Source organism: Pan troglodytes, chromosome 7 (assembly GCF_028858775.2).
Source record: "Pan troglodytes isolate AG18354 chromosome 7, NHGRI_mPanTro3-v2.0_pri, whole genome shotgun sequence".
NCBI lineage: Eukaryota > Metazoa > Chordata > Mammalia > Primates > Hominidae > Pan > Pan troglodytes.
In genome coordinates, this window is record NC_072405.2 from 44,090,317 (window position 1) to 44,104,989 (window position 14,673).

The 14,673-nt window shown below is 39.5% G+C and overlaps 1 protein-coding gene across 10 annotated transcripts in view; it reads left to right on the forward strand.

Moving 5' to 3' along the window:
• UNC5D (unc-5 netrin receptor D) overlaps nt 1-14,673 on the forward strand; it is a 558,611-nt gene that overhangs the window by 459,294 nt on the left and 84,644 nt on the right. For 8 of the 10 annotated variants that reach the window (XM_528109.8, XM_009455179.5, XM_009455181.5 and 5 more), the window contains one exon: nt 8,791-8,823. The exons of the other annotated variants lie outside the window; for them this stretch is intronic. In XM_528109.8, the coding sequence (XP_528109.2) occupies nt 8,791-8,823 (33 nt within the window). The remainder of the gene's footprint in view (nt 1-8,790; nt 8,824-14,673) is intronic. 10 annotated transcript variants of the gene reach the window in all.

Consider the following 14,673-nt stretch of genomic DNA (forward strand, 5'->3'; position numbering starts at 1 on the left):
ACTTATATATATACATACACACACACACACAACATAAGCACATTAAAATAGATATACATATATATACATATAAAGTATGAATATACATTGCAGCTATATATTTACCAGCTTCCAGATATATATGCACACACATATTAAACATATATATATACATATATATATATAATATGAAAATAACACCACTGACATGTCAGTGACTTCAGATTATGTATTTTTTTTTTGGAGATTATGTATTTTTTAATGAGTTTTGAGGAGAAGTTTATTCTCATTCACACCTAAAATCAGCCATTTGAGTGGCTGTTACGTAAAGTGACTTGGGCATCTTTTAGATATGAAACAAATTGCCCTACCCCAACAAAACAAGTTGCTGGCCTCACTTAGGGACTGACTTATCAAATCCAGCCTCTTCAGCATTGTACTCCAAACTCCTCATCAAGTAGCCACAACATCCTATGAATTCATGTAGAACATAGGAAATTGATGAACCTTGACTTTGTAATATTTGTGATTGAAATTACAGACACTGTATAAGGCTTAGCAGCACTGATTCATTTGACAGATATTTATTGAGTACCTACTATATTCTATTTATTGTTCTAGGTACTGGAAATAGGTAAACAAGACCGATGTAGACCCTATGTACAGGTAATTTGGTCTGTAATGTTAGATAAATGTTTGGTCTAGCATGAGGACTAATGAAGCTGAAAAACAATTTGGAAGTCAAGGGTCCTCAATTTACAATTTCCCTTTAAGCATTTTTTAATAAGTCAGGACTGATAGCCTCATATCAGTTAAGTATTTTCTTAGTCATCATAACAAACACTTCCCAAATCTCAACCCCCACCATCTTCCCTCTCCAAACCTCCCTACCTCCCTCCTGAGCAATTTAAGGAACAACCAACCCTTGACACAGCAGGAAGCCACTGTGACCCTATGGCAAGGCTGGCACTTACAAATAGGATTCCTTTTTTACAACTTTATTGAGGTATACTTGAAAGTTAAAAATTGTATATGTTTAAATTGCACAGCTTGATGATTTGATATATGTGTGCTTGTGCAATAGTTGCCACATCAAGCTAATTAGCATATCCATCACCTCACATAGCTCCTTTTTTTTTTTTTTTTAGTGCATGTGTGGTGAGAACATTTAAGTCTTGCCCTCTTAGCAGATTTCAAGTATACAGTACAATATTGTTAACAGTAGTCACATTATTTCACATTAGATTTCTAGGACTTCTTTATCTTGCCTAATTAAACTTTTTACCCCTTGACCATTATCTCTCCATGTCCTCCATCCCAGCCTCAGCCTTCAGCAACCACCATTCTACTCTCTGTCTCTATGAGTTTGGTATCTTTAGATTCCTCATATAAGTGAGATCAAACAGTATTTATTTTTCTGCATCTGGCTTGTTTTACTTAGTATATTCTCCAAGTTCATCTATGTTGTTGAAAGTGGCAGGATGTCCTTCTCTTTTAAGGTGAATAATATTTCATTGTTTGTATATACTACATTTTCTTTATCCATTCATTTGTCAACAGGCATTTAGGTTGTTTTCATATCTTTGCTATTGTAAATCACGTGGCAATAAACATGGGAATGTGGATATCTCTTCAATATATTAATTTCATTTTGATATTTTTAAATATTTGAATATCACTCTTGCCTCAAGTCAGTGATTATCATGACATTAACCAATACATGATTATCTTAAGCTTGAATTATAGAATCTGGACTTTTTGTTCCATTTTGAATATATACAGTATATATTTCTATTGTGACTGGAAGGCAGGGGATCAAAGCAAAAAAATTCATAGGTTAGAAAAAGGACTTTATTATGCATCTTCCCTTGGAGCAGAGTTGGAAGCATTGCATTTTATCACGTTGAGGCTAATTACTGGTAAGAAAGTCTCATAGATATAGGCTTAAAAGTGTTTGCAGTGGCCCAAGACCATATTTTACTCTGCATATTCATCACAAAAACTAACACACATGGAATCAGTAGGAATGGATAGACATCACAATGAAGTTGGTATCAATCTAGATGTTTCAATGACTGAGCTAAAAAATATGTAAATGCCAATTACGAGCATAGTCATTAAGGATACTTATTTGTCCAGGCCCCCCAGTTTGAAAGAAAAAAGAGGGAAGACTACATCTCCTGAATGCACACTAATTATGTGCTTTGACTAAGGGCAATTCAGGAAGGTCATTGTCATCAGAAGTGACATCCTTGAGCCATCTGTTTTGGTACCCTTCTGACTTCATCTAATTAGCATGATGGGATCTTGAACAATGCATAGTTAGAAGATGTCAATAGAACCGTTTTTCATTTACTAATGTGCATCTCAACTCATAGAAGTTGTTATTTATGTGGGTGATTTTGCCATTCAGCCCTGGAATTCCACTAATCCTCAGATTTCTCTGGGGAAACCAGTGATTTCTCTAACCGACATCACCAATTGGAAAACTCCAGGAGGAATCTCTAAAAACTTCCTATTCTCTGTGCTTGTCCTCCATGAGTATGCTCAGATTGCATTTTAAAAGGGGTAATAGATCTTGTGATGTCTATACAGGCTGGGAAGCTGGGGGGAGTAGGGTTAAAGTGAGAAAGCAAGAACTGAACTAACCCAGTACTAAGTGGGATAAATATGGTCTCTGAAGGGTCATTGCTGACTAAGATCTTTAAAAATGAACTGAAAAGAAAAACGCAATAAGGAAACTAAAAAGAGTCAAATCTAGAGATGGGTTATATCTTAATCTTTTAATATTTCTGCATTTTTAATCACTGAAATAGTTTTAGGATGTATACAAGAGTTGGAGCTTGTTTTCCTGCATGTTCTATGACCTAAATGAACTTTGAACACTCGGAGGAGAACAGAATCCCCACTTGTCATTTTCTCCCTGACATATTCCGGCATAGTGTTGTTGCCAATGCAAAGCAGACTTCATGTTTGTCTAATTATCCTTCACTGCTAATACAAGGCCTACCTGCCAGGCCCTGGGAATTCCTGCAGCCTTGGATAGCATTCAGAGGGCATAACACCAGCTCTTAATTATTTCTAGTTATGAGGGGAGAGGGAAAGCATGAATACATGCAATACACTGATAATCAATAACCTCAATCTCTTTTCTACCAGTCAGCAAATAAACAAATAGCTCTTAATTTTGTTCCCCCCATCTTTTTCTTGCTGTGACTCTGTGGTCCCAGTGTCACACAAATAAGCATTTAAATATGATTTACATGTTAGGGACCCATAACTGATGTGATTTTTAAAGTATAAAATATATCAAATGAACATTTGTGATGTTATTAATTTTTGGAAAAAAAATACGTTGTGTTTTAGTGACTATAAGTTAGACAAACTGTCGAGAGAGAGAAGCAATCCCTGCAAATGGAGTAATCACCAGAGATTTCAGGAAATAATCAGAAATCCATCTGTGCCATGGAGTCAGGAAACTTTTCTGTAAGAACCCTGAAGAGGGAAGGGCTTCCCAAGGCGAGACAACAGCCTGAACAAAAGCTTTGAGTTGACGATGGAGAGAGTTAATAGAGTTATCAGACTAGTACATGGATTTGTACTGAGGTGCTCCAGAAACTAATTCATATCTGGCATGGTGGGACCAGAAATGCAAGACCATAAAGGTAGGCAGAGCAGTTGACCATGACTCAGAGGCAATGTGGAGTCATGTTAGATTCTTTCATGCTAATATTAGAGAATTATTGCAAAAAATAAGGAAATAAGCCAGAGAATAGATACAAAAGGCAGACTATTCCATAGACTTCAGCATCAACTCCTAAATCATTTAAGAGTACAAAGAATGTGAAGGGTAAGTTAAAATACAAAACAGTTAACACATATCTTTTTGGGGGTGGAAAAGGTTTCAAAGCATATGATTTATGACAAACAAAATAATTAAAGTGGTCTTTGTAGGTAAAAATATGGGATATGACTAGTCTAGTGAAATGAAAGAATGGTAAACATTGACTGTAATGACGTATTCGAATTGCTGCTGGGAAGTGAGTTGCTGCCCCACTGGGTGTTTAGTCTACATTTAAGCAACCCTACTAACTGAATCTTAAAAATGACATAGGCCCTAGTATCAAACATATCTATGCAGTATTCAAAACCAGTGGGAGCAGATTTCAAGTAATCACCAGCTACAGCTTTTGAGGAGCAGCTCTCTGTCTGCAGCCCTCACTCTATGGTTGGAGATGAACCCTTCTGTCCACATGTGCCATCTTCCCCCAGGGCCTGCTCTCTGTAGTCCCAGGGATGTGGGCTGCATGCAGCTGACCACGTTTGTTCTCTAGTAGAGGCTGGATATGTAGGGATGATGTTATAAATAGCTGCTAAGAACAATGGATACCATGGAAATGGTTCAGGAGCATAGAATATAAAAAAGGAAGCAAGAAATTAAAGGTGAAAAAGAAATGAATCATCACCAAAAATAAAAGGTAGATTGTTCTCTTTCTCCATCATATAGATATATACCTCCCCCCTCATATACACAAGGGCAGACACAAAGCAATAGCTGCCTTACAGTACTAAGTGACAAAAGCAGATTGCAGAACAATACATAAAAGACAATTCCACATTTTTATAGGTAAAAATGATAAATCACTGGCAATTTTATGTAGTATCATATCTATAAAATCACAGGGGATAAAGACCTAGGCTTGTATATATAACTTAACAGTGGTTATCCCTTGGTGCTGGAATTATGCTTTTTTCCCTTTGTGATTATCTATTATATATATTATATACAATATATAATATATATATTTTATTTTGGATACACGACTACCTAGTAACTGTGTAAGGATAAAAATGAAATAAATGAAAAAAGTGAAATAAAATGTGACAATTTAAAACACTTAAAAATGTTTGCATTTTTAACTTATAAATACACAAAAAGATTATAAGACTGAGTTATAATAATTTATCATCAATTTCCAACTTACTCAGAAGGTACCAATCAGTATATGTTAGACCCTGGGAAAACTGCTATGATTTTTTTCCTAAACTATAGCTCAGCTTCCACTGGGTCAAAATTGCAACATCTCTCACCTGCAAGATATAGGAGAGACCCTTCTGGGACCATTTATATACCATAGCTACCTCAAGGCATCTTAGGGAGGCAGAGACTAACTAAAATTGACCACACAGATCCCAGATATGTTGCCCGAAAGTGATCATGATCACAAAAACCCAAACCTCAAATAATCAAGATCTCTTGGAGTGGGGCCCAGGTATGAGTATTTGTTTGAAAAGCTCCCCAGGTGATTCTAATATGCAGCCAACACCACTAAGCCAACACCACCACCAAGAACCATGGCCCTAATGGATTAATTTACTAAGGGTCATTTTAACTTGGCCTTTGGAGAGAGGTAAAATTAAAGCAGAGAGAATGTAGTTGATCAAGGATGTTCCATGGCCGGGAGCCTTGTGAGAAAATGATTATGCAAACAGAATAAAAGATCATAGAGTGGGTACTTCTTGCAAAGTCAGTGAAGTCAGTGGGTAGCCCTCTCTTGTGCTCATTGTAGAACCATCTCTATCAGATATTTCCTTTTGGGAAAATGCTCTATGTTAGCAGATTCCTGTCAAGGTACCGTTGTTTCACAAAGCACAGCAGAATCCAATTTTGATGCTGATGCCAGGGGACTAAAACCCTCTTGGGCACCAGAGATTTCCAGCCATTTCCATAGGAGGATACACACTGATACACAAGATATGCTGGAACTTAGCATAACAAGTCCCACTGTAGAGAAGTGGCCGTTTGAATAATTTTTACTCTGTAGGATGTCTTTGGTTGCTGGTCTGCACATTTACAGTGGGTGAAGGCAAGGGAGCCTGCATTCTAGCCCCGCCCTAATTTTTAACATATCAGGAAACTGAAGTTTTGATTTGCGTTGGTCTCATATTAGCAGAGGCCGGAACTTAGATACAAGTTTTAACATGCATTCAAGAATCCCCAAAATTCACTAGAATTTCTGATTTGGAGTTGTGACTTCACTCTAAGCAGCAGCACAAATAGGCATTTTTTTTTTTTTACTCTGACAATGATCATGATAATCATAACAGGTTGAAATTGTGTCATTAGCTATCGATTGTTACATTTATTGATGACAAACATGTGCTAGCTCTATGCTGCATGGATTTCCAGTTATCATGCTTAATTGACAGTAGCAACCTTTAATGGGAATTTGTATTCCCATTTTACTGTGAGAATACTGAGGACACACAGAATGTAGACAATTGAAGGTTTAAATCCAGTTCTGATCCTGGTCTACTAATGCCACAATGCCAATAAAAGTGGCTCCAAAGCTAGGTTAGAGGGGGAAGTGCTGCACTCATGCCCTGTGTGCCCTTGTTGCCTGATTTCTCTGTCTCAAGTCCATGGCCCTGGGCTTTTCAGTCACATTCGTTCATTCATTCTTTCAGAGCTATACCTGATAGAACTCTACTACTCCAATTTTTTCATAGCCTGGCTGTATTAGATTTATTTTTCTGTGGCATAGTTATATATCTCACCTGTTTTTAATGGAGTTTCATTCTGCTACCCAGAGTAATCTTTGTTCCTGTGGTTTAGAAGGAAGAAAATACTGTTAAGCTCAGTCAGAGTTCTAAACAGATGTTCTACATGTCTCCTAGTGTAGTTGTAGCAATGTATCACTTTCAGACATCTCAGCCTTGGCCTGCCAGCCTTGCTGTGCCCCATGCCAAATGCTTTCAGATACTGTGCAATAAGCAAAAACTGAGGTTAGCTTAAAACCACCAAAGTCATTTTATTCTGATTCTTGAATGCATTAGCATCTGGACTTCGAGAGGGACCACCTGCTCTCAGGAAAACTAGTACCGTCACATCTGTTCAGTAAGGGAAATGCAAGTGTTCTCTGTCTTAAGAAACCTGACTATGTAAAAAAAAATCTGACTATGATCATATCAACATCAACAAATTATTGTCTTTTATAAGGATTTTTCTTTTTAAAGAAATATTTGCCAGAAATTACCCTTTACCTCTTACTTTGCCTTTCTATTTTAAAAAAATAGTGGCCCATTTTCAAGAGTGTGATTTATACATACCTTGTGAAAGTGACTTCCACAACAAATCAGATGGCAAAACACACTGGAGCTGCATTTATAGCACACTGCATTCATGTAATGCAAGAGCATTCCATAGAAACCATGTTAAATGCAGGAGTGAGTTAGGATGAGAAAGACTCTATGGAGAACTCAGAATAGAGCTGTGTTGATCTGCCTGGGAAGGGTGATGGTGCAGTCAGTCAGATAATATTTAAGTTCTCAAATGTGTACTGTACAGGATTTGCTTCAGTTAAAAACATAATCCAAAATGACAGTTTCACCTCACATGGCTCACCTTCGGGCAAACAGAGAAGGGGACTGCGTAGGGTCCCCCTACCATTGTGTGAGTCTGTGAATGATTAGCAACAGCCTGGATCCCTGTAGTCAGACAATGACTCATCTAAACCCTAAGAAAGGACTAATGAGAAGGAGGAAGCACCATGCAGATCTTCTAGAATCTTGGCACAGCGTCTGAAGGGCAGTCACCTTGGGTTCCTGCATGGTGGTGGAGTTGTGTGAGCCTGAGATGGACGAGAGCAGGGGGAATGGGGAGAAGAGGGACTGTGGTATGACACAGAATAAGCCACAGAGGCCCAGTCTCAAAGTGACCTGTAAGATTAGATTATTTTAATGATAGGAGATGGGACAGGAGACAATGAATGGGGGACACTGGGGGCATTGAGAAAATTCCTCAGCTGAGCTCTGACTCCTGTGGCCCTGCTGAATCCCTTTTTTTTGTTTTTTTTTTTTTGAGACGGAGTCTCACTGTCGCCCGGGCTGGAGTGCAGTGGCGCAATCTCGGCTCACTGCAGGCTCTGCCCCCTGGGGTTCAAGCCATTCTCCTGCCTCAGCCTCCCACGTAGCTGGGACTACAGGCGCCTGCCACCTCGCCCGGCTAATTTTTTACATTTTTAGTAGAGACGGGGTTTCACCATGTTAGCCAGGATGGTCTCGATCTCCTGACCTCGTGATCCGCCCGCCTTGGCCTCCCAAAGTGCTGGGATTACAGGTGTGAGCCACCGTGCCCAACCTAATGCCTCTTCTCTTAATCCACCTTATCTGATGGGTGCACTGCTAAATGCTGTGATTATAAAATGACAACTTTTCCATTGAGAGAGATGGAACAGATTTTAGCAGATAATGGAGATGTGAAACAAAAAAAAAGAGTGGTTTCGTAAAAACAAAACTAACGTGTTCACCGTGCCACACCCATACCTGACAAGAATGGATAAACAGGCAGAGTTGGGGACTTTTTATCCAGTCTGTGATCACTGCAAACCAAGGCAGGATCCCTTTAAATATTTATTCGCTGGTTCATTTTTCTATCATCTAGAGTGAAACAGCATCCCTTACCTGAGCAGGCTTCTGGTTGTATATAATAGAGTGACAGGCTGAAAGCTCACTGCTTTTCTCATCCTGATAAGAATCTAGCAAATGCAACAGAGAGAAATGCTAGTAAACCCACAAGAAAATAAATTTTTAAATGATGAAGTAATCATCTTACAATTATTTATTTTTCAAAAGAGAAATTTTTTTAAAAAAATAGAATGAAAAAACTATGGACAATGCCATTCCTGTTGTCCATAAAAATGGAGAAAATGTTTTATTTATAGAGGTAGATATAAAGTGAAACAGGAAATATATCTGCTCCATGTAAATTTATTAAATGCAACTTTCTTTTTCTTTCTTTCTTTCTTTTAGATAAAAAACCTCTTCATGAAATAAAACCCCAAAGTAAGTTATTTTTCCTCTTGTGAATATAATTTATTCTCATATTTGCTGCCTTGCTGTTGTATTTGTTTAGGAGCTGAGCAGAATTGAAGTTCCTATGAAAGATCCAGGGCTTTCGAGGCCTCTCCTCATTGAGTTCAGAGTCACATATCAGAGGTTTAAATCCAAAAGAAATATGCACACGCCTCTCCTCCCTCCCAGTAAAAATAAATCTCTCCTCTTGATTCTTTCTGCCTATAAGTCCATTTCTCTGCAAATGTCATCTAGGATTCTTATTTCTGAAGAGATTTATCACATTAAAATTAATAAATATTTGTCAGTACACACTTTCTTGAGAGCAGCCTTGGGCAAAAGCCTGACTAAAAGTCTCTCCACCTAGCATCTTACCTCCCGTGGAATCCATGGCAGCTGGGCAGATTAGGATCCAGAACTCCATGGTGAAATAATTACTAGCTGAGGATTGGGGTGTTGGTACTGGCTTAGGCTCGTTGTACCCAGGCTTGCTTATGGGAGAGGCCTTTGCATTGTCTTCATTTTATGCTTCCTGCAGAGCTGGAGAGAGGAGATGGCTGGAATGGCTAGCAGTATGGCATTTGACCTTATGCTCTTTAGTATCACCTGCAGGCCTTTTAAAATTCCCAATTTCCAGGCTGTATCAAGGCTGTCAGAATTTAAGGTGGAGGGTTTTCAGGACCCAGGTATCTCTATTTTTCAAAGCTACTCAGGTGACTCCAAGGTGCAGGTGGGGCTGAGAACCATGATTTTAGAAAAATGTTTCTCAAAAGGTGGATCAGAATCCACATGCATCAGAATCTGAGAGTGTGGCTGGAGCTTGTTAAATTAAATATGCACCACCTCAGAACAGAACAAATAAATTTGAATTCCTGGTTGAGGAGCTCCTAAGAATCTATGTGTTAATATGTTCCCCAAGTCATTCTCATACATCAGAAATATGTAAAGGACGCTAGGGAAACTTCAAGATACTGGGGCAACATTAATACAGCTCTCATTAGTAGGAGATTAGACAACGGCCTGGCTGGTTTGGTTTGTAAAGCTTGTGAAAGACGTCCCTGCCTAGCATCTCTCATTCTAGTATCAACTGAATGACTTTTGATCTTTTAAATCCTAGGGTATTAAAATTCAAAGAGCTTGGAAGAGTTAATAGCTATTATGAGCTAACTTCTTTGAGAGAATTAAGACCCTGTGAGGATAGACAGAAATAGGTAACTTGGGACAGGGGTCACAAGACATGAGGGAAAAATCCAGTAAAGCCATTCTGTTCCTATTTCCTTATGTTGCTTCAGGAAGGCTGGAGATACAAAGATATCATTACTTGCAAAGTCTAAGAATTTGGGAAAACAGCAAAAATAAACATTTAAACTTATTTCCCTGCTGTCTGCTGCCCATTAAAAAAAATCATTTCTACTTAAGTATTGGTCCTCTGACATCATGCGTGTTTGATTTTGAATTTATGGGAAGACTGAGTTTGGGGGCACCTGGCTGTGTATATGTGTGTTCATGTGTATGGGCATTGAGGGAGAGAGAAATAAACAGATCACTGAATATTTGGCCTGTGCTTGTGTCAGGACCCTCAGGATGACAGGTGGAGTAAGTGGACTCTTACCTTGCTCCCGGCCACATGGTGCATGCTGTCCACTGATTCTGTCATATAGCACAAAAAAGATCATAGGTATCCATGGGGTGGCCAATGTGAGAGTTACTTAGAAATGCATGTATGTGTTTTTAAAATTAATTTCACACTTAGTTTGTGAGTCCTGTGCCATTCTAATTTGGTTACATCTGTACTTCCAGCCATAAACCCCGCAGAAGCCATTTCCAGTCCTTAGGGACTTCAGAATTAGTTTTTGCTTGGGGTTCTCGCTCCTGAGCACCATGCTTAATTGCTGGATACTGCAACCGAATCGCTTAAACTGTTTTAATTTGTGATTTCTCTAAAAATAAGACCTTAGAGAATCAATGTGATTGCAAAAGGCTCCCAGAGGAATCCAATCAGGGTTCTGTAAGCTGCATGGTTAGGAGTGCATTATAGAAATTCAGGCTGCAGTTGTTCAGTGAAAGAGGGGCTTAGTGTGAGACTACATGAATCATCACTGATGCAAAATCAAAGTCAATTATGAAGATAATTGAGAAACAACCTGTGCCTATATATAGCCATACACATGATCTTCCATAAGGCCTGGCAGATAGAAAACATCACTCAGAGCTCTGCACAGAGTGCTCCATGAGCAGGCAGGCAGAGGCACGAGCTTAGAGTTGCGGGGAGGTGTAAAAAGAAAGTGAAGTCTTAAGATATCTGTTGGCAAATCATAATGACAAACTGGGGAAAATATGTGCACTGCATAGCTCATGAAAGCACTTATTGTAAATGAGATAATTTAATTAATTACGTTTCCTAATGTACTAAACCGAATGTTTCATTTTCTGCTTCTGCACATCTTAAATTATCTTCAGGTGCTTTATGAGATTTAATCATAGTTAATAGAAACTTCATTACCATCAAATGTGCTTTCAATAAATGTTGTGTAACAATGTCAGGAGGTGCGGTAAAATATAGTAGGTTCTGAATGGCAAACACGCACCCCCAGAGTCAAACTGAAAAATGGTTGCCTTGAGACAATAAGACTCCTTGGAGGCTTGGAGAATACCTTTTTCTGAAAGGCTGTGAGCTTCTGAGTAGCAGCTGGTTTGGTAAGTTCACCTGAAGGAGTGAAAAGGATTTAGCTTTTCCCTGGAAAATAACTCAATACTATACAGTCTCTCTTCATCTCCTTTCCATGCAGTTTTGTACCTAACAGAGATGAGTGTTCAGCACAAACTGAGTTAATAGTTCTAGAGCCAGCTACCTCCAGGATATCTTCAGTTGAATATGTCCTAATAACCTGAATCTCAACTTCCTCAAAGTTGAAATTATCCTTCTCTGTCCCTGTCCTTAATCAAATCCTTTTCCCATCTTCTCTATTTCAGGGAACAGTATACCATCAACTCAGTGTGTAGGGCAGAAACTTGGAGAGCCTCCTAGAGCCCTCTTATTTCCTTCATCTCCCTTTTCCTGCTCAATACCCAACAATTCATCACAATCTGACTATTCTGCCACCTACTAGATCTCAAAAGTTCATGAGCTGATCTCCATCTCCACTCTGCTCAAACCCATCCCTTCTTTCCTTCAGCAACTTACTGAGCACTGACCTTATGCTAGGAGGTGTTCTGGGTGGTGGAGAATCAACACTGAGCAAAACACTTACAGCTTCTCCTTCTATCAAGCTTACGTGTTAGTGAGGAAGGACAGGAAAAAACCAGAAAATGCATAGTGCTGAATGGTATTAAGTGTTATGAAGAGAAGCAGAGCAGGGTGGGGGGCTCTGAAAGGGTTAGAGTGAGTGATGCTTTTTGATGTAAAGTGTTCAGGGGTTTCTATAATAAAGTTATGTAGCTGGACGTGGTGGCTGAGTCCTGTAATCCCAGCATTTGGGGAGGCCTAGACAGGTAGGTCAGTTGAGGTGAGGAGTTCGAGACCAGCCTGGTCAACATGGTGAAACCTCACCTCTACTAAAAATACAAATATTAGCCAGCCTTGATGGTGTGCACCTGTAATCCCAGCTACTCGGGAGGCTGAGGCAAGAGAATCACTTGAAGCCGGGAGGTGGAGATTGCAGTGAGCCGAGATTGCACCACTGCACTCCAGCCTGGGCAACAGAGCAAGACTGTCTCAAAAATAAAACAAAATAAAATAAAATAAGTTATGTTTAAGAATAGACCTGAGGGGAGAAAAACAAGGAAACAAACGTTCTGGGTAGCTTGGGGATGAGCAGTCAAGGCAAAGGGAACAGCAAGACACAAATGCTATGAGGTGGGAGTTTTGTTGGAGTCTCTGAGGGCCAAAAGGAGACCAGGATGTCTGCAACAGAATGAGAAGTGGAGAATAGTAATAGCTAAGGTCAGAGAAGCAAGGTGAGGGAAGAAAACTTTGTTTTGTTATAGTTTGAGTTTGTTATAGGTCACTGTAAGGACTTTGACTTTCACTCTGAGGAAGCTGGGAAACCATTCAGGGCTTTTATTCAGAGTGACATGACCTAATATATTCAAGGAAAAGCTCTTAACTGCTATGTTGAGTGTAAACCTATAGGGAACCAGGGCAGAAGCAAGGAGATCTATCACAATGACCTATTATAACAATTATCTGTTACAATACCTAGGCTCTTAATCTAGCTCTAAGATGATTGTGGCTTGAGCCAGCTATGTAGCAAGAGGAATTGTAAAAATGGGTCATATTCTGGATGTCTTTTGATGTCAGAGTCAAAAGGATTTTCTGATGTTTTGGGTGTAGAGTACAAGAGAAAGAAAAATGTTATGGATGATTCCAAAATTTTGGCTATGCAACTGGAAGAATGGAGTTGGCCATTACTGGTATGGGGAAAACTTGGCATAGCAAAACTGGAGGGAGAATCAGGAGTTCAGTGTTATAAATGCTAAGTTTGAGTTACCTATTAAACATTTAAATGGAGAGGTTCAGTAGACAGCCGACATTGGCCAGACAGTCTAGAAGTCAGAGAAGTGCAGGCTGGTACCATAAATTTGGGGCTTGTCAGTGTCCCGATGATATTTAAAGCCCTTAGGTTGGATGAGATCACTAGATAATGGCATGAATAGGGAAGAGAAAAGACCTGAGGACGGAACCTGACAGACATTAACATTTAGATGTAGAGGAGGTCAGAAGTCACTACAGAGAAGAAAGAAAAGTAACAGCTCAAGGAGTAAGAGAAAAACCAAATGAAAGGAAAATGGTGTCCCAGAAGAAAAGTCCAAAAATTCAGGCCATCTTCATTCCCACACCAGGATTTCTAGAGTTGCCTCTTTGTAGCCAGTCTTGCCCTGCATCAGTTTATCTGATCTATCTAAAACAAATCCTGATCACAATACATTCCTGTTTAAGCCTCTTCAGTAGCTCAGCATTATTCTTAAAAGGAAGTCTAGAGCACTTAACATGTATATGATCTGGTCCCGGCTTTCTGTTTTTGTTTTGTTTTGTTTTGTTTTGAGACCAAGTCTTGCCCTGTCACCTGGGCTGAAGTGCAGTGGTGCAATCTTGGCTCACTGCAACCTCTGCCTCCCGGGTTCAAGCGATTCTCCTGCCTCAGCCTCCCAAGTAGCTGAGATTACAGGTGTCTGCCACCACGCCTGGCTAATTTTTGTATTTTTAATAAAGACGGGGTTTCACCACGTTGGCCAGGCCCGTCTTGAACTCCTGACCTCAGGTGATCCGCCTGCCTTAACCTCCCAAAGTGCTGGGATTACAGACATGAGCCACCGCGCTGGCCCCAGCTTTCTTTTATTTATTACCGTTAAGTATTTTCCTTCCTACCCTCTCACCATTGCTGTATTCCTCAGCAAAACAAAGCCCCTCAGTTTGAATGCCTGGTGCTCATGTTGGCCTTTAGTTTCCCTTATGTGTTCTGTTACTTCTGACTAAGTCTCTTTCCCTCATCCTAACACTTAAACTGCTTAACTTATTCTTCCTTCAGTTTTCAACTTAGATTTCATGTCTGCAAGGCCTTCAACCTACCACCCTAAGTGTGAGTTAGTTGCTCTTGTAAGTTGCCTCCGTATCAAACTATCCCGTTATTGTTCTATATTTTCATTGCCTTTATTCTGGTCTGGATTCCCTATCTGTTAGACATAGTCCCTGCCATCTGACATACAGTACAGAGTTTTATTCATCATCACACCCGTTGAATTTACCAGAGTCTAGCATGTAGATATTCAATTAATATTTGTTGTGCTGTGGTTTTCATTCTTCCTGCTAACTTCTCACTGGACCTTTTGGTGTTAAAGTAA